The sequence below is a fragment of the Nematolebias whitei genome, chromosome 12 (assembly GCF_014905685.2).
Source record: "Nematolebias whitei isolate Nwh7 chromosome 12, NemWhi1, whole genome shotgun sequence".
Classification (NCBI taxonomy): domain Eukaryota; kingdom Metazoa; phylum Chordata; class Actinopteri; order Cyprinodontiformes; family Rivulidae; genus Nematolebias; species Nematolebias whitei.
In genome coordinates, this window is record NC_056509.1 from 37127041 (window position 1) to 37141240 (window position 14200).

Sequence of the window (14200 nt, forward strand, 5' to 3'; positions counted from 1 at the left end):
GGGGGGGGGCACAGCAAGTGAAAATGCATGGAGGATTTGGTAATTGTTTCACACCAGATGCTCCTCCTGCCTCAACGTGGGCTGGAATCACAGCCTCATCATGAGTCTGCAGCACTGATGCTGAAAACTACAACAACATAAAAATACACATCAAATAAGACATTTTTTTTTTCACGTTAATTTTTGTTGATTCCTGTATTTATTTCTTATCTGGCTGCTCTGTGCTTAAACACACATTTGTAAAAATATGTTCAGTTTCAGTTTTAAGTACATCTCACACTGTGATTGACAAGCTGACAGCGTGTTAAAATGCTGGGAGGGTGTGTAGGCTGGATATTCACATCGATGGTACAAGCAGGCATCGTATCGTGCAGACTATGGTGCCACAAATATAACACGACACCACCACTCCCCATAAGAACCAGGCTTCTATTTAGGACAATGAAAGCTAATGCAGTGACTCCGTCCAGCTTTATTTATGTTGATGTGACAAATTAAAATTGTGTACAGCGCACCAAGACAGAATAAAAAATTTTTAAAAAACCATGACACAAAATGTTATATAGGGTAAAAGGCCACAAACATTTTTTTCTCCTGGTCTTTTCTATATAAAGATTTTACTGTGGATCCTTCCATGAAACTAGCATGATCATTAGATCCTGTTTTTGTCAGTTGAGGCGACTTTCTAAATGAAGCCCATACTGTCCAAAAGTAATCTTGAAACAGTAATACACGCTTTCATAGCATCCAGGTTTGATTACTGCAATGCACTTCTGTTTGGAATCAACCAGACCTCCATTGCACATTTACAACTGGTTCAAAATGCTGCAGCCTGATTTTTAACTGGTACAGGCAAAAGAGAGCACATTACACCAGTTTTGGCCTCCCTTCACTGGCTCCTGGTTTTTCAAATTCATTTTAAAATACTTCTGTACGTTTTTAAATCTCTGAACAGTTCTGACCCCTCCTATCTCGATGATCTGCTGCAGCCATATGCAGCGCACTCTGAGGTCAGTAGACCAGATGCTTTTATTGGTTCCAGGCACTCGTTTTAAGCTCAGAGGTGACAGGGCTTCTCTGTTGCAGGTCCATAACTGTGGAATGAGTTACACTGCATGTCAGGCAGGTTCCCTCTCTCACTGTTTTTAAGTCTTGTTTAAAAACTCACTTTTATTGACTTTTTTTTATTGAGCTAATTTTAACTTGTCCATATTCTATAATGTTAGTCATTTAGTTCTTATCGTTATCTCGGTGTGATCTACACATATTTGCTGTCTCGTTTTTGCTGTACAGCACTTTGGTTGGCCGTGTTGCTCTTTTTATGTGCTTTATAAATAAAGTGGCATGGTATATAGTATTGTGCAAGCACATGCTGCTACTTGCTCGAGAAAAAAAAAAAATCAAAGTGGACATACGTTAAATTAATCTGGGATTTTTGATCGTGAATTATTAAAATCCCAAGGAAATGAGAACATGAATAAATGTCCTCTTTAGCAAACCCTCTTCTTGGCAGACTCTATCAGCTTGTGATATCTGTAAGACAAACCAATGTCACATTCACAAAAGCCATATTCCATCCACGGCACAATTCTAGCCACTAATTGACTAATGAACAAGATGTTATCCAAGGATACCTTTTCCAATCACCACTTAGAAAAAGGAGGAAGAGGATGTAATATGATGGAAATAAGTGTGACAGACTAAAACGGTCCCTGCCGAACGCACTGAAGCATCCTGTGACCTTCACTGTCAGTTTGAAGGGCGAACAGGGTGGCCATTTATGCACTGGCAGCAGGGCTCGAGCTGCAGAGACGATTTTTATTGCAACTTCCAAAGAACCTTGTCTGAGACAAAGAGAAAGGTGCTCAGCTAGGTAGATAAATGCACGATGAGCCAGTGAGCAAGTTGAAAAAAAAAAGAGAGAGCTTGTTAATCATGCCCTCAAATTTGATTTATTAAAAAATTAATAACTGAATGCATTCATTTAGATTAGATTAAAATCTTGAAGAGTCCATAAATTAGCTTGACATTTATAAATACTGGCAACAGCTATATGATAAGTGCATGTTGTGTGTTTTGTCTTGGCAAAATTATAAAAATTAAAGGTTTAACCATCATTTAAACCATTTATACCACATATCACCTTTCATGCCAGAGTTTTAAACTAAGAAAGGAAGAAAAAAAAAAGGATGTTGTAGCTATTTTGGTCAAACCTTGAAAATAACATTATTAGAATGAATATGACTATTATCATATGAATATTATCATTATTATATATCATCTCATATTGTAATATTATACATCTTAGAATATGTTGGATACTGCTACATTAAATGTTAGCTAAATATTTATAAGAGTTTTAGCCATTTTCTGTATGTTTCTCAGATCACTTAATGTGATCATCACATAGTATTGAGTCCGGTCGACTCCAGAAGACGTGACGTTATAAAAGTGATTACTTTTTGAAAGTTTCATTATAAATCTGCCCAGTGGTTCATGAGATATTTTGCTAACAGACAAACCAAGTTGACTCCAGTTAATTTCAGAGTTTGAAAAATAGGTCTGGTTTGACCAGAAAGCTCTGAGCAGGTTGTTGTTCCCTCAGGTACCATCACATCAAACTCATGAGTTCAACTGTCTGAGCTTTAGCTGTTTATATGTTGACTTATGCCAATTGACTGTGGCGGCCATCTTGAATATGGTTGACTCCAATTGTTAATGAACTGTAGGTGCACGTCCGATGATTACTTTGGAAATACTTGTGTCCTGCGTTTCAGAAAATATTTTACTAACAGACAAATGATTGACTTCAACAGTTTAAGCAAAACTTCTTGTGCAATAAATCCCACTTGGAGAATGTGCTGTGACAGATTCTCTTCTACAGCCACACCATCTTTTAACAAGTATTTTCACCAGTTCATTTTAGTGTTTTGTAAAGTCAGTTGATGATGGAAACATCCTAAAGTGGGTTGGCTTCAAAAGATAATCATTTGTAGATGTCTCCATCATCTGCCGCCTATCTGTAGTCCAGTCATGGAGACAGCAGGTCCAGGAGAGAAATCCAGACAAATCGTTCTCTAATGACACTTTCCAGCGAGGCGTTCCCGGGCCAGAGATGGTTCACAATCCTTCTGGTAAGTTCTGGTTCTGCCCCAATACGTCTTGCCAATGCCCATAAAACCTCTAAATGCAGGCGTCCTAATTAGATGAACCACCTCAGCTGATTTCCATTTGATGCGAAGGAACAGCAGCTCTACTCCAAGCTCCTCACCCTTTCTCTGAGGTTAAGCTCGGCCACGCTACGAAGGAAGCTCGTTTCATCCGCTTGTATCCGGGATCTTGTTCTTTTGGTCATGATCCAAGATCATGACCACAGGTGAGGACAGACCAGTAAGTCGGGAGCCAAAAAGCAAATTGATAGCATTGCCTTTTCACTGAACCCCTTTTTCACCACGGCTGGCCAAAGCAACACCCTCATTATTGAGGATCAGTCCCGAATCAGTTGAAACATCTCCAGATCTCCAGTCCAGCTCCATCCTACCGACACCCTTAAACAAGACAAACTCCTCCGCCTGAAGCAAAGACTTCGCTGCATCAAGGAGATATTTTGCTAACACACCAACTAGGCCTGTCGCGATAAACAATAAATCAATTAATTGCATGATAAATGAAAATTATCCACCTCATTTTCATTTATCGGCTTTATCGTTTCTTCGTGTCTCTCTCCTTCTACTGAAGACACTGGATGACAAAAGGCTCAACTCTGGTGCTCTTCACTGACCCCTCCCTTTCTCTTTTCTCTTTAAAATCTATTTTAACCATTCAAAATCACGTTGTTTTTTTTTGTATCGTTAAAAGCAGCTAAGCTGAGAAGCTAAGCTAACAGGCCGACCTCGTGGAAAAAAAACCTCCGTCTTGTCGAAGCTCCAAAATTCACAGTTGAAACCCGTGGCTTCGTGTAAAAAGTTGTTTTTCTCTGCAAAAAGAAGCTGAGAACTTGTTTACTGATTTTTATTAAAAGCTTTGTGTCACAAATGCTATGCTAAGAGCTCAAACCACACTGAACGTCCGCCATTTTTAGAACTGAAAAAAGGAAAGAGACACAGCCATTGTCACGTCAAGGGGCCTCCCTCCCATTTTTCTTAAAGAGACACGCTGCTCGATCCCTCACTATCCATCCTTCGGTTCAAACTGTCTTATACTGCCCTCCAGTGGTAAAAAAGGTACTACACTCAAAATAAAAATCAACCAACATTTCTTCTTAAATTTGACAATCATTACTAATTATTGTCAAATTTCAACTAATATTATCGTTAATCGCAATATTTTCTGAGACAATTAATCGCCCAGCAAAATTTGTTATCATGACAGGCTTAACACCAACACCATCCTCCACACACACACACAGACACACACACACATGGGCGAAAATACACCAGCCCTCTGCCTATCAGTGGCGACTGATTAAAAAAAGACAACGTTCTAAAGTTTTGACATTTTTAATGACAGTTTTTGTAAAACCTTGCATCAATGTCAGACTCCACGAGCTTTGTTGTTTTCCACAGCCAAGCCTTTGGATTCAACTGATGAACGTTTCAATCCCTTTGGCTCGCACAGCTAAATTTAGCTCAATGGAAAATGACAAGCAACGCTGGTAGACCACCAGTAGGATAAAGGATATTGCCTCCCCCTGTCAGTTTTTGTACATTAACGTCAACGCTGTGATTGGTCTGTGTGTCGTGGTTTCATTTGGTCGTCTAAAACCCTGAAAAAACAGTTAAACGGGTCAAAACGGGCAGTAGGAGTAGTAACCTACCCAGTATGCTTGTCATTTTTTTTTTTACAGCAGGGAACAGAGACAGCAAGAGATGTGGGACCAAATGTGGGTTGTGTTACATGATGAGGAGGATACACATCTGGAGACAATTAGTGGATAAATGATTTGCTCAACCCACAAGCTTTCATCAACATCATGCCCTCAAGACGATCAAGCCCACTTGAGGCGAGATGAGTGAAGCACACCCTTGTTTTGAAGGTGCAACATTTAATTTCAACTTGCAAGCACCTTCATTATGCCACCACCAGATCTACTGCAGCTGCACTGGTACATACATTCATTTACCGCCCATCCTTAAGGTGCCTTTCAGGTTATTTGTCATCATTTCATTGAGTCTGAAAATGAATTCAAACGAAGTGCCGGTGAAATGTGATTATTTCACAATAGTTCCGATGTAAATAACAAAAGAAGCGAATATATAGGCTTATATTGACACAAATACGCAAACATTTTTAAAACAAGTTGATGGGAATTGAATATATGAGGATCTTCCCACTAGATTGATGCTTTTCTTTGTGGATCCGGACTAATAAATCTGCGAGGGCACATTAGCAACCTTACAGGAGATTTATTGTTGTGGTTGCGTACATTATTGTGTCGGCTGAAAATAACAGAAGTGCCTGATCAGGTTTGTGGTTTTCTTAAGAGTGTGTCTTGTTCCAACCATAGACGTTCTATAGCTAGGAGTTAAAGGCTAATAATAGTTAATATTAATAGTTAGTAGTTAGCTAATCGAGGCTAATGATAACGTCCACAGCTCATTATTGTAATTTTCATCAGGCGCAGTGAAAACGCCTTCAGTTACGTAGGCGCTTTAATTAAAATATGGCTCTTCTCATCCTCTGAGCGCCAGGGCTGAGAAAATATAAGAAAAGGCAAAGTGATCCCATACATCAATAAAAATACGCTGTAAGTCACAATGTATTATATAATGCTGTGTGACTCATTTGTACTATTTGCACACAAACTACAACTTTAAAATCAGTAGTTCTGTACAAAAATATTGATTCATTTGATATAAATTCACAATTTTAGTACATTAAGGGTTCTTACTGTGTATAGTTATGGTTGCTTACAAAGATGCGGTGTGATAAAGAGTGTGACGGATAATGTGTAAATAAGTTTTATGTTAGTGTTATAGAGAGAAATGATGCTATTTACACTTAAAGTATCTCAACTAAAACCAGCAAAAGTATGTCGTCCATCACTTCAGTTTCATTCCAGGTGTTTATTTCACCTAACTTTAAACTCTCGGCGCATAACTTTGAAGCACGCTGCCTTCAAGTCGTGTTCAAAAATAAAAAACACACTGTGCTGACCCCTATCCCCCCCCCCCCCCCCCATTATGACCTATTATAGTGAACGAGTACACATTTTGAACACAATCTTGATCTATAATATGGCTGGTCTATGGTTGCAACAAAGAACACTGGAAATAAACATTTTCTTAAACTTCATAATTAAAAACATCATTTTAAAAGCTACCCCCAACCCCAGTTTGATAAAATTACTTCCATTTATGTCGTTTTTACATTTTTTTCCTCATATCTGTATGTGTGCCGGTCTGCACAATATTTATTTCCTCAAGTTAAAAAAAATTTTTTAGGACCCGCCATAAAAAAATCTGTTGTGGCTACAAAACGACAGCCATGTTTAAATTCCACGCAAGCAACATTTGCATGGTTTACCATTTCTTTGATGGCGATTCATCAAAGCTACCGTTAGCTGCTCGCAGTCAGCGCGGCTCCGCCGACAGGACAACAGCCGCCGCCTTCTTTTGAGCACTTCATTTACGATTCTGTTTTGGCTCAGCCACCAAAAAAAAAAAAAAAAATCCACTACATTGTCCCCAGACAGCATGCACTCCTGGGCCCCGTGAGACTGGCACACAACAGACTGGGTATTAGACCGACGATGAAAGAGATGAGCACAGTCTGAAAAGCGTGTTGACAGAATTCGAGGGCTGAGTCGGTATCTGCTACATGTTTTGTCCACAGGATGGGGCTACCATGATACAAAGTACTACAAAACCTCTTGTACAAAAAGAAAAAAACCTAAACACTTGTAGAAACCCTGCCTCTTCAACTTATACAGATTGGAAACTGGTGTAAGTTTACATTTCTTTGCCGAGGCTTCCAACGTAAGAGGCAAGTTCTTTACAAATGGCAGAACTTTGGCACAAGGAAGGCGTTACAGAAGAAAATGATGAGTTTTCGACAAGGTCCGCAGAGATGATGGCAAACTAAATATCACTTTTATACATCGTTTTCTTCAAATAAAATCATATGGCACTGACTACTGTTTCAGGTGTCGGTGTGAGATTAGTGTTTTCGTATAAATTATACTCAAGCCACTGCGGGAGGGACTGATTGGGCCACACACGTGAAGGTAAGACAAAAAAAAAAAGGGCTTTGACGGCAACGGAAAAAACTACCACTGTTTTTTTTTTTAATTCACCGTCCGAACAGAGTTTTCCCTTAAGCACGAGAGTTAAAAGGTGTATAATAAGAATGTGAGTGTGTGCGTGTGTTTACAAGTGTTTGTGTGTTTAAATTCACTTCTGGTATAGACCAGACTAATATATTTTTTTAAATTATTGTTACTTTTTTTTTGTTGTTGTCACAAACTTACTCGGACCTGCTTCAGTTGACAGCCCAGCCCAAAAAGTCCGCAGTTTTCCGCTCCCTTCAAGAAGTAAATGTCACAGTGAGGTGACACTGCTCGGGTATCTACATTTCCACAGGAAACATCTGTCTACATAAGCAAGTGGGTTCAAAAGGAATCCTGTTTGTCCTGCTAACCTCAGTCTGTAGTTAAGTCAGCATTAATTTGACCCCTGTCTTCCCCCTCCGTGACGGCTATTGAGGGGTTTGCTCGGGGTGCTGTCAGCGTTCATGCCATGGTTTCCTTTCCTGGGAGTCTCCTGTCGTTGAACGTGTGCATGTTAATGACTTCCTCTGTCTTGACGATGGCGGGCGGCTGAGGCTTTTGTTTCAGACGGCGTTGGCACTTCAGAGAGACGCGCAGCTCATCCATCATGGCGCTGCAGAACGATCGCTGCAAGAGGAAAACAGAGAGGAGTAAAGTACACCAGGTGTTTGTCATGTGCAGTGCTGTGCAAAAGTCTTGAATCATCCCTCATTTTTTTATAATGAGCCTCGAAGGAGTCAGACTTTCTTGTAATCTTGCAGTGGGCCTAATCAGAACTTCTCCAGGCTTTCTGGGGGTCCGTCAGAGTTTTTCTTTTGACTTTGGCTCTTGTTCAGTACAGTACCTTTTTTATTTTTACAGTTTAAATTTTTTTATGAAGCCACAAAAGTTATGAATTATTCAGGCAAAAAAACAAAAAAAACCCAAAAAGGGCTTTTAAAGTCAAGGAACAAATCATCACTGTAAAAAAAGTCTGTAAAAAATACATAAAAAATTGTCAAATGGAAACAGTAAAATACAGTACAATTCAAAACAGTGCATCATTGTAGTAAATACAGTAGTCTCTTGTTTATCACAAGGGCTTCCGTTCTCAGCCCCCCCACCCCCCCGATAAATGAAAAACCACTAAGTAGGAATACTAGTACAAGTAGTAATTTATATATATATATATATATATATATATATATATATATATATATATATGAAGGCATTTTAAACCCTTCCCACACTCTTGCAATATTCTAAACAATGTTTCTAAACTATAAATGCTGTAAGAGTACAGAATGTCATGACTTCAGTTCCCTGCCTCGTCTGCTCTTAGCCATATGTAATCGCTCTTGGCCACGCCCACTTCTCCGCTCTAAAAGGCAAACAGCTGATCATGCACGGTGAACAGCTGATCAGCTGCAGCAGGAAGTTTATCCTATAGTATGGGCTGCACAAATGTGGTATATAATTTAAAATAATTTATTTTTAATAAAAAATATATGCCAAATGTGCATCTCATCCATCAATCAGCCAATTGTGTGCCATGTCCAATCTTACTTTGAAAAACCACGATAGAGCGAGTTCGTGAAAGTCAAACTGTGACGTAGAGATGGACTACTGTACTGTACACTGTATTACTGTAAATCAAGAAACAGAAATTTACAGTAATTAGTTAACTAAATGTACAGTTATGATACTGTATGTAGAAAACACAGCATTTTACTGTGAAAATCTAAAAAAAAAAAAAGTAAAATTCACAGAAAAATATTGTAATATCAAAAGCAGTTAAATGTAATTTACAGTTAAACGTCATGTAAAAGTTTAAATGTATTTTTACACAAAAGACTTGTAAAAAAAGTACAGTGAAAATGTTTACAGAATGATATATAAAATTTACTTGGCAAAACTGTTGAACTTACAGCTTACACTGTAAAACTATCTACACAGTCAGAATCTTTTTTACAGAATTTCTCTGGCAACCCCGCTGCCAGTTTTATTTCGTAAAAATTACGGATTTGTTTTATAGTGCAGTACTGTGTAAATATAACGCAAAACTTAGCAAAGAATCAGTTTTAAATGGGATCTTTAAACACTTGTTTCCAGCAGTCTGTCACAAAGTCCCTGTTGGCTCCCCCCTTTGTTTATTGAATCTATGACAAATACCAAAGATAACAATTTGTGCATATTAGTTGTATTTTAGCACCAACAAGGCCAAAAAGTTATTCGCTGAAAACTTAATAAACATCTGAAGGATAAAGCAGCTCTTTGGTCTCGTTTCAGAATTTAGCCTATTTTTAAATTTCCTAAAAACATGACTTTTTAATATTGTTAATTTGTTTTATAACCCTCCATCTCCTTTGTTTTAAGGTCTAATACTACGTTTGGACACCACTTGTCCACACCGCACAATGTGCTTTCACAGTCAGATGCAGAGACAAGACAAAAACAAATAAAAATGACTCCGAAGCATTGATCCGAACCACTTCAAATAATTGCAAGAAAGCTTCCTGCCTTGGAAACAAATTGGAGTGGTTGAAAACGTTTTGGACAACACTACCGAACACTCATTAGAACTAAGCAAATGGAACACGGTCGACGTGAATTTGACTTGAAATCCCCGAGAGTTCGAACACACGGTTAGAAAAGACGTGAAGAAAATGAGTAAACGTCACACACCTTTAGGATGGATTGTTTCAATAAAATAAGAGGTGAGAAGTTGAATCAGACTTTGTTTGTTTAACCATTTAATCTTTTTTATTTTTTTTACGAGCTGAGCTGAAAAAAGAAATGACCCTCAGAGTAAAAGAAGGGATAAAATTAAGAAGTGAAAAATAAAAAGGCCTTTGGGCCCCGTTACTTGAGGAGAATAACTTTACCCCTGCTTAACGTAACAATATTGTAGTTTTTTTTTGTTGTTGTTTGTTTATTTTGGTGGTGGTGTGTGTGTGTGTGTGTGTGTGTGTGTGTGGGGGGGGGGGGGGGGGGGGGGGGGGTGTCAGAAATTAAATTACACTAGAGAAATTGCATTTCCTGTTAAAATGCAGTGTGACTGCATTTGCTGAAAAACTTGCCTAAAAACAGCTGAAATGAGCTAAAATGTAACTTTAAAGTTAACTGAAACATGCTAAAATGTAGCTGAACTGGAAGAATAAGCCTAAGTAAGCAGAAGAAAGCAGAAATAACACATATTTGCTTAATTAGATTTAAATAAGCAGAAATGAGCACAAAAATTATGAAATTAGCTAAAAAAAAAAGCTGAAATCGCAAAAAATTGCTGAAAAGTAGCTGAAAAGGCAGAAAGAATCATAAACTACAAGAATTGAAGTGGATGGAGCTGAAATGAGTTAAAAATGTGGAATTAGCTTAAAAAGCTAAATTTAGCACAAAAACAGCTAAAAAGTAGCTGAAATAGCAAAAAATAACAAATGTGAAACTAGCAGAAAAAAAAATGAAAGGAGCATAGCAAGCTGAAATTAGCTGTAAGAAGTTAATTAGACTGAACATAGCAGAGATTACCATGAAAAACTTGAATTTACCTGAAAACAGCTGAAATTAGCTGAAAAGCTAGAACAAGTTAGATTAGCAGAAGAAAGCAGAAAGAACACGTTTGTCCAATTAGGCTGAAAGAAGCAGAAATGAGCTAAAAAAAGTGGAAATTATCTAAAAAAAAAAAGCTGAAATTAACAACAACAACAAAAAAAATCAGCTGAAAAATAGCTAAAAAGCAGAAAGAAGCTCAAATTACCAGAAGGAAGTGGAGTGAGCACATTTTAGTTGAATTAGGCTGAAAAAGTCCAAGTGGGTGCAAAAAATGTGGAATTAGCTGAAAAAGTTTAAATTAGCATAATTAGCTTAATAGTAGCTGAAATAGTAGAAAAAGCTGAAACTTACAGAATTAGCTGAAAGGAGCATAACATGCTGAAATTAGCAGAAATAAGTTAGAAGAAGTACAAAAATGTTCTAGTTAGCAGAAATAATCAGAAAGGGGCACAAAACAGCTGAAATTTGCTGAAAATAGTAGGAAAAAAGTTTATATTTGCACAAGGAAGCTGAAAGAAGCTGAACAGAACAAAATGTGAAAGGAGCAGGAAAAGGTTGTAAACAGACCTAAAGATTTGAAGGATGTAAAATGAGCTTAATTCATTTTCTAGGAGGAGAAAAAAGGCAGAAAAGGCTAAATATTTCAAAAAGCTAAAGTTGCACCAGTACCAAAAGTCATAGCAGGATTGTCCTGAAAGAGCTGAACGTTTGGATTTATGATTGTTGAAAATTGCGGGATGAGAATCGCGCTGAAAAACGAATGGAAGAAAAATGGATCACAATAGTGTGAATACTTCAAAAACATTCACACAATAAATATTTAAATATATATTTAATTTGACCAGACTAGAAAAAAAAGGTAAAATATTTCAGCATTAGGAGTTAAGTCCCGAGTAAATGTGCAAAATGCTTGTTCTGACTTTTACAGCTGAATTTACTGAGGCTTCCATATTGCTGCTCAATGCATTTAATTAACAATAAACATAAAAATGCTGTTAATTACTTGTGCAATACTTAATGGATGGTTAGGCTTTTAGGGATTATCACTGACAAACAGCTACAAAAAAGTAAGAAAACTTTAGAAACAAAACAAATTCCCAAGTAGCATTAAAAATAATTTGACAACTGACTAAAAACCACAAGTGGAAAAAGACATTTTGTGTTAAATTCCTAAACTCTCTTAGAAAATCTCCGATCTCCACGTGTCTGTTCCAGATTTTATGCTGTCAGTTTCACCGTTGCACAAAAGTCTAAATATTGTTTCGCAGCCTTTTGCTCCGTGCCAAGAACTAAATCCAGGGGAAAACGTGTAAGAAAATGTAACGATGGCACCTCGAGGACAACGTATCCACTTAAGAAGATTAAGTCCAAAAATATTGGTAACCCCGCTGGAAACATCTCCGCGTTACGTAACGTCAGGAATATGAGCTTCTGTTTGTCTCAGAATTATGCATGTGCTGTAAAATCCTATAAAACGTCAATATGCCTTTGCACCAACTTCGCCAAATCCAATTCCAATGCATTCCTGTCCCGATTATGCAAAACGCAATTCAAATTCAAAGGGTGTAGGAGGGGAGAGGATATAAAAGAAACGCAAGAGCATTCAGATATGAAGCTATTATTTTTTGTTTGTGTATGTGTGTGGGTGTGTGAGATTGATATCTGTAGATGGCTCAGGCACCAGGTATTTTTTTGTTTTTCCTCCAGTTTTACATAAGAATGAGATTTTCCTTTTCTTTTAATTCAAAAAGTAGATTGATTAAGGAAGTGGAGAAGTGCAAGGGAGAGAAAATAAATAGTCAAAGTAACAGAATTATGATTAAAAAAAACAGGTGATGTTAGAGCAGCGGAGTCTGGCAGGGAGGGAAAGGAGAGGTTTGTTGTCTGTATGCAAATTACCAGCACCTTGGAAGCCTAGAAATCATGGCATTTGCAAATCATCTGAATATTGTGACCCAGTCCTGCAGCTCTTGATTAATGATAGCTAAGATGTGCAGTCTGTAAAAGCAGCAAGAAATAATTACAATGGAAATATAGTAACACACCGCTGCGCTATGCTAATCCTCAAGATGTAAATAATTAAAGGACGCTATCCAGGGACTTTAACAATTATGCTGAAATACAATTGTCTATTATAGTGCACTAAAATAAATACTCCGTTCTGTGGGATGATTCATGTGCACTCGTATACTAAAATAGAGCACAGATGAAAGACAGTGAAGTATAGTCAGTCTCTTTCTACAAACATGACCGGGGGGGGGGGGGGGGGGGGGGGGGGGGGTGAGGAAGTGCTGCCGTAAACGCCGCTCTGTCGGCAGATTAAAAGACATTTCTGCATGCAATAATAATTATACTCAGGTGGCCACATTTTCAGCGGTAAGTGCTCCGTATGCTCGCTCGGAACGACGATTTGGTTGTAAATGAAGAAAAGTGTCGGCGAAATCCACTTACGCGTGATAAATCATCTGCAAAAACCAGTCTGAAAGCTTTTAGGAAAAAAAAAAAAAACAAACAAAAAAAAAAACCAGCTGGATAATTGGATGACACGTTCGAAACTTAAAACAGCTGAAAAATGTTTTGCGGACGCAATCGATGAGTAAATACCATCGCTGGTGACTCTCGTCACTCCAGAAACCCACCAGTGGCTCTCAGTGTTGAGAGCAAAATGGTCCAAACTTCCATCTGTTACAGCAAACGGCAGATTGGAGCCGTCCGAGATGAATTATTCTCTGGTTTTCTTCTTGTTTTGCTTGTTTGATTCCATTAAATCGCTCACTCTGAATTTTCTTAACTGCTTAAAACACTGGGCCCCCACCTCGTTCAACGGGCAATTTTAACTTGTATGGTAGTTCTACAGAAACCATCTAAATCAGCTAATTAAAGAATTTCTTGATTCCAGTTTGGCTGGAGATGCTATGTTGGACACAAAAAATATAAACTGCAATTTGGTTGAATGTGTGGGAGAAAATGTGGGCTGACTGCAGATTTAGTTCCGAGGTAAACAAAGCAAAATGATTTCTCTCTTTAACACACGAATAAAACACATTTAGTGACTCTAAATTTTACACATTTTCCTGTTTTAGCTGCTCGCCATTGGCTCCCTGTCAAATTCAAAATATGATTCAAAATCTTACCTCGAACCTACAAAGCCCTCAACAACCTAGCTCCATCTTATATTACAGATCTTATTGTTCCATATATTCCTAACAGAGCACTTCACTCTCAGACTGCAGGCGGAGAAGTGGGCGTGGCCAAGAGCGCTTGCAGGTGGCAAAGAGCAGCGTAACAGAGAGCTGAAATCATGACATTCTGTGCTCTTTTAGAGCGTTTAGAAACATTGTTTAGAATATTGCAATAGTGTGGAAAGGGTTTAAAATGCATATATATATATATATATATATATAT

The 14200-nt window shown here is 38.0% G+C and overlaps 1 protein-coding gene across 1 annotated transcript in view; it reads right to left on the minus strand.

Moving 5' to 3' along the window:
• Positions 1-7152: 7152 nt before the first annotated feature.
• The window catches only part of LOC119417916 (glutamate receptor ionotropic, kainate 2), a 35565-nt gene continuing 28517 nt past the window's right edge, over positions 7153-14200 (minus strand). Inside the window, exon 10 of the mRNA XM_037685164.1 lies at positions 7153-7894. Coding sequence (XP_037541092.1) covers positions 7730-7894 — 165 coding nt within the window. The 3' untranslated portion in view covers positions 7153-7729. The remainder of the gene's footprint in view (positions 7895-14200) is intronic.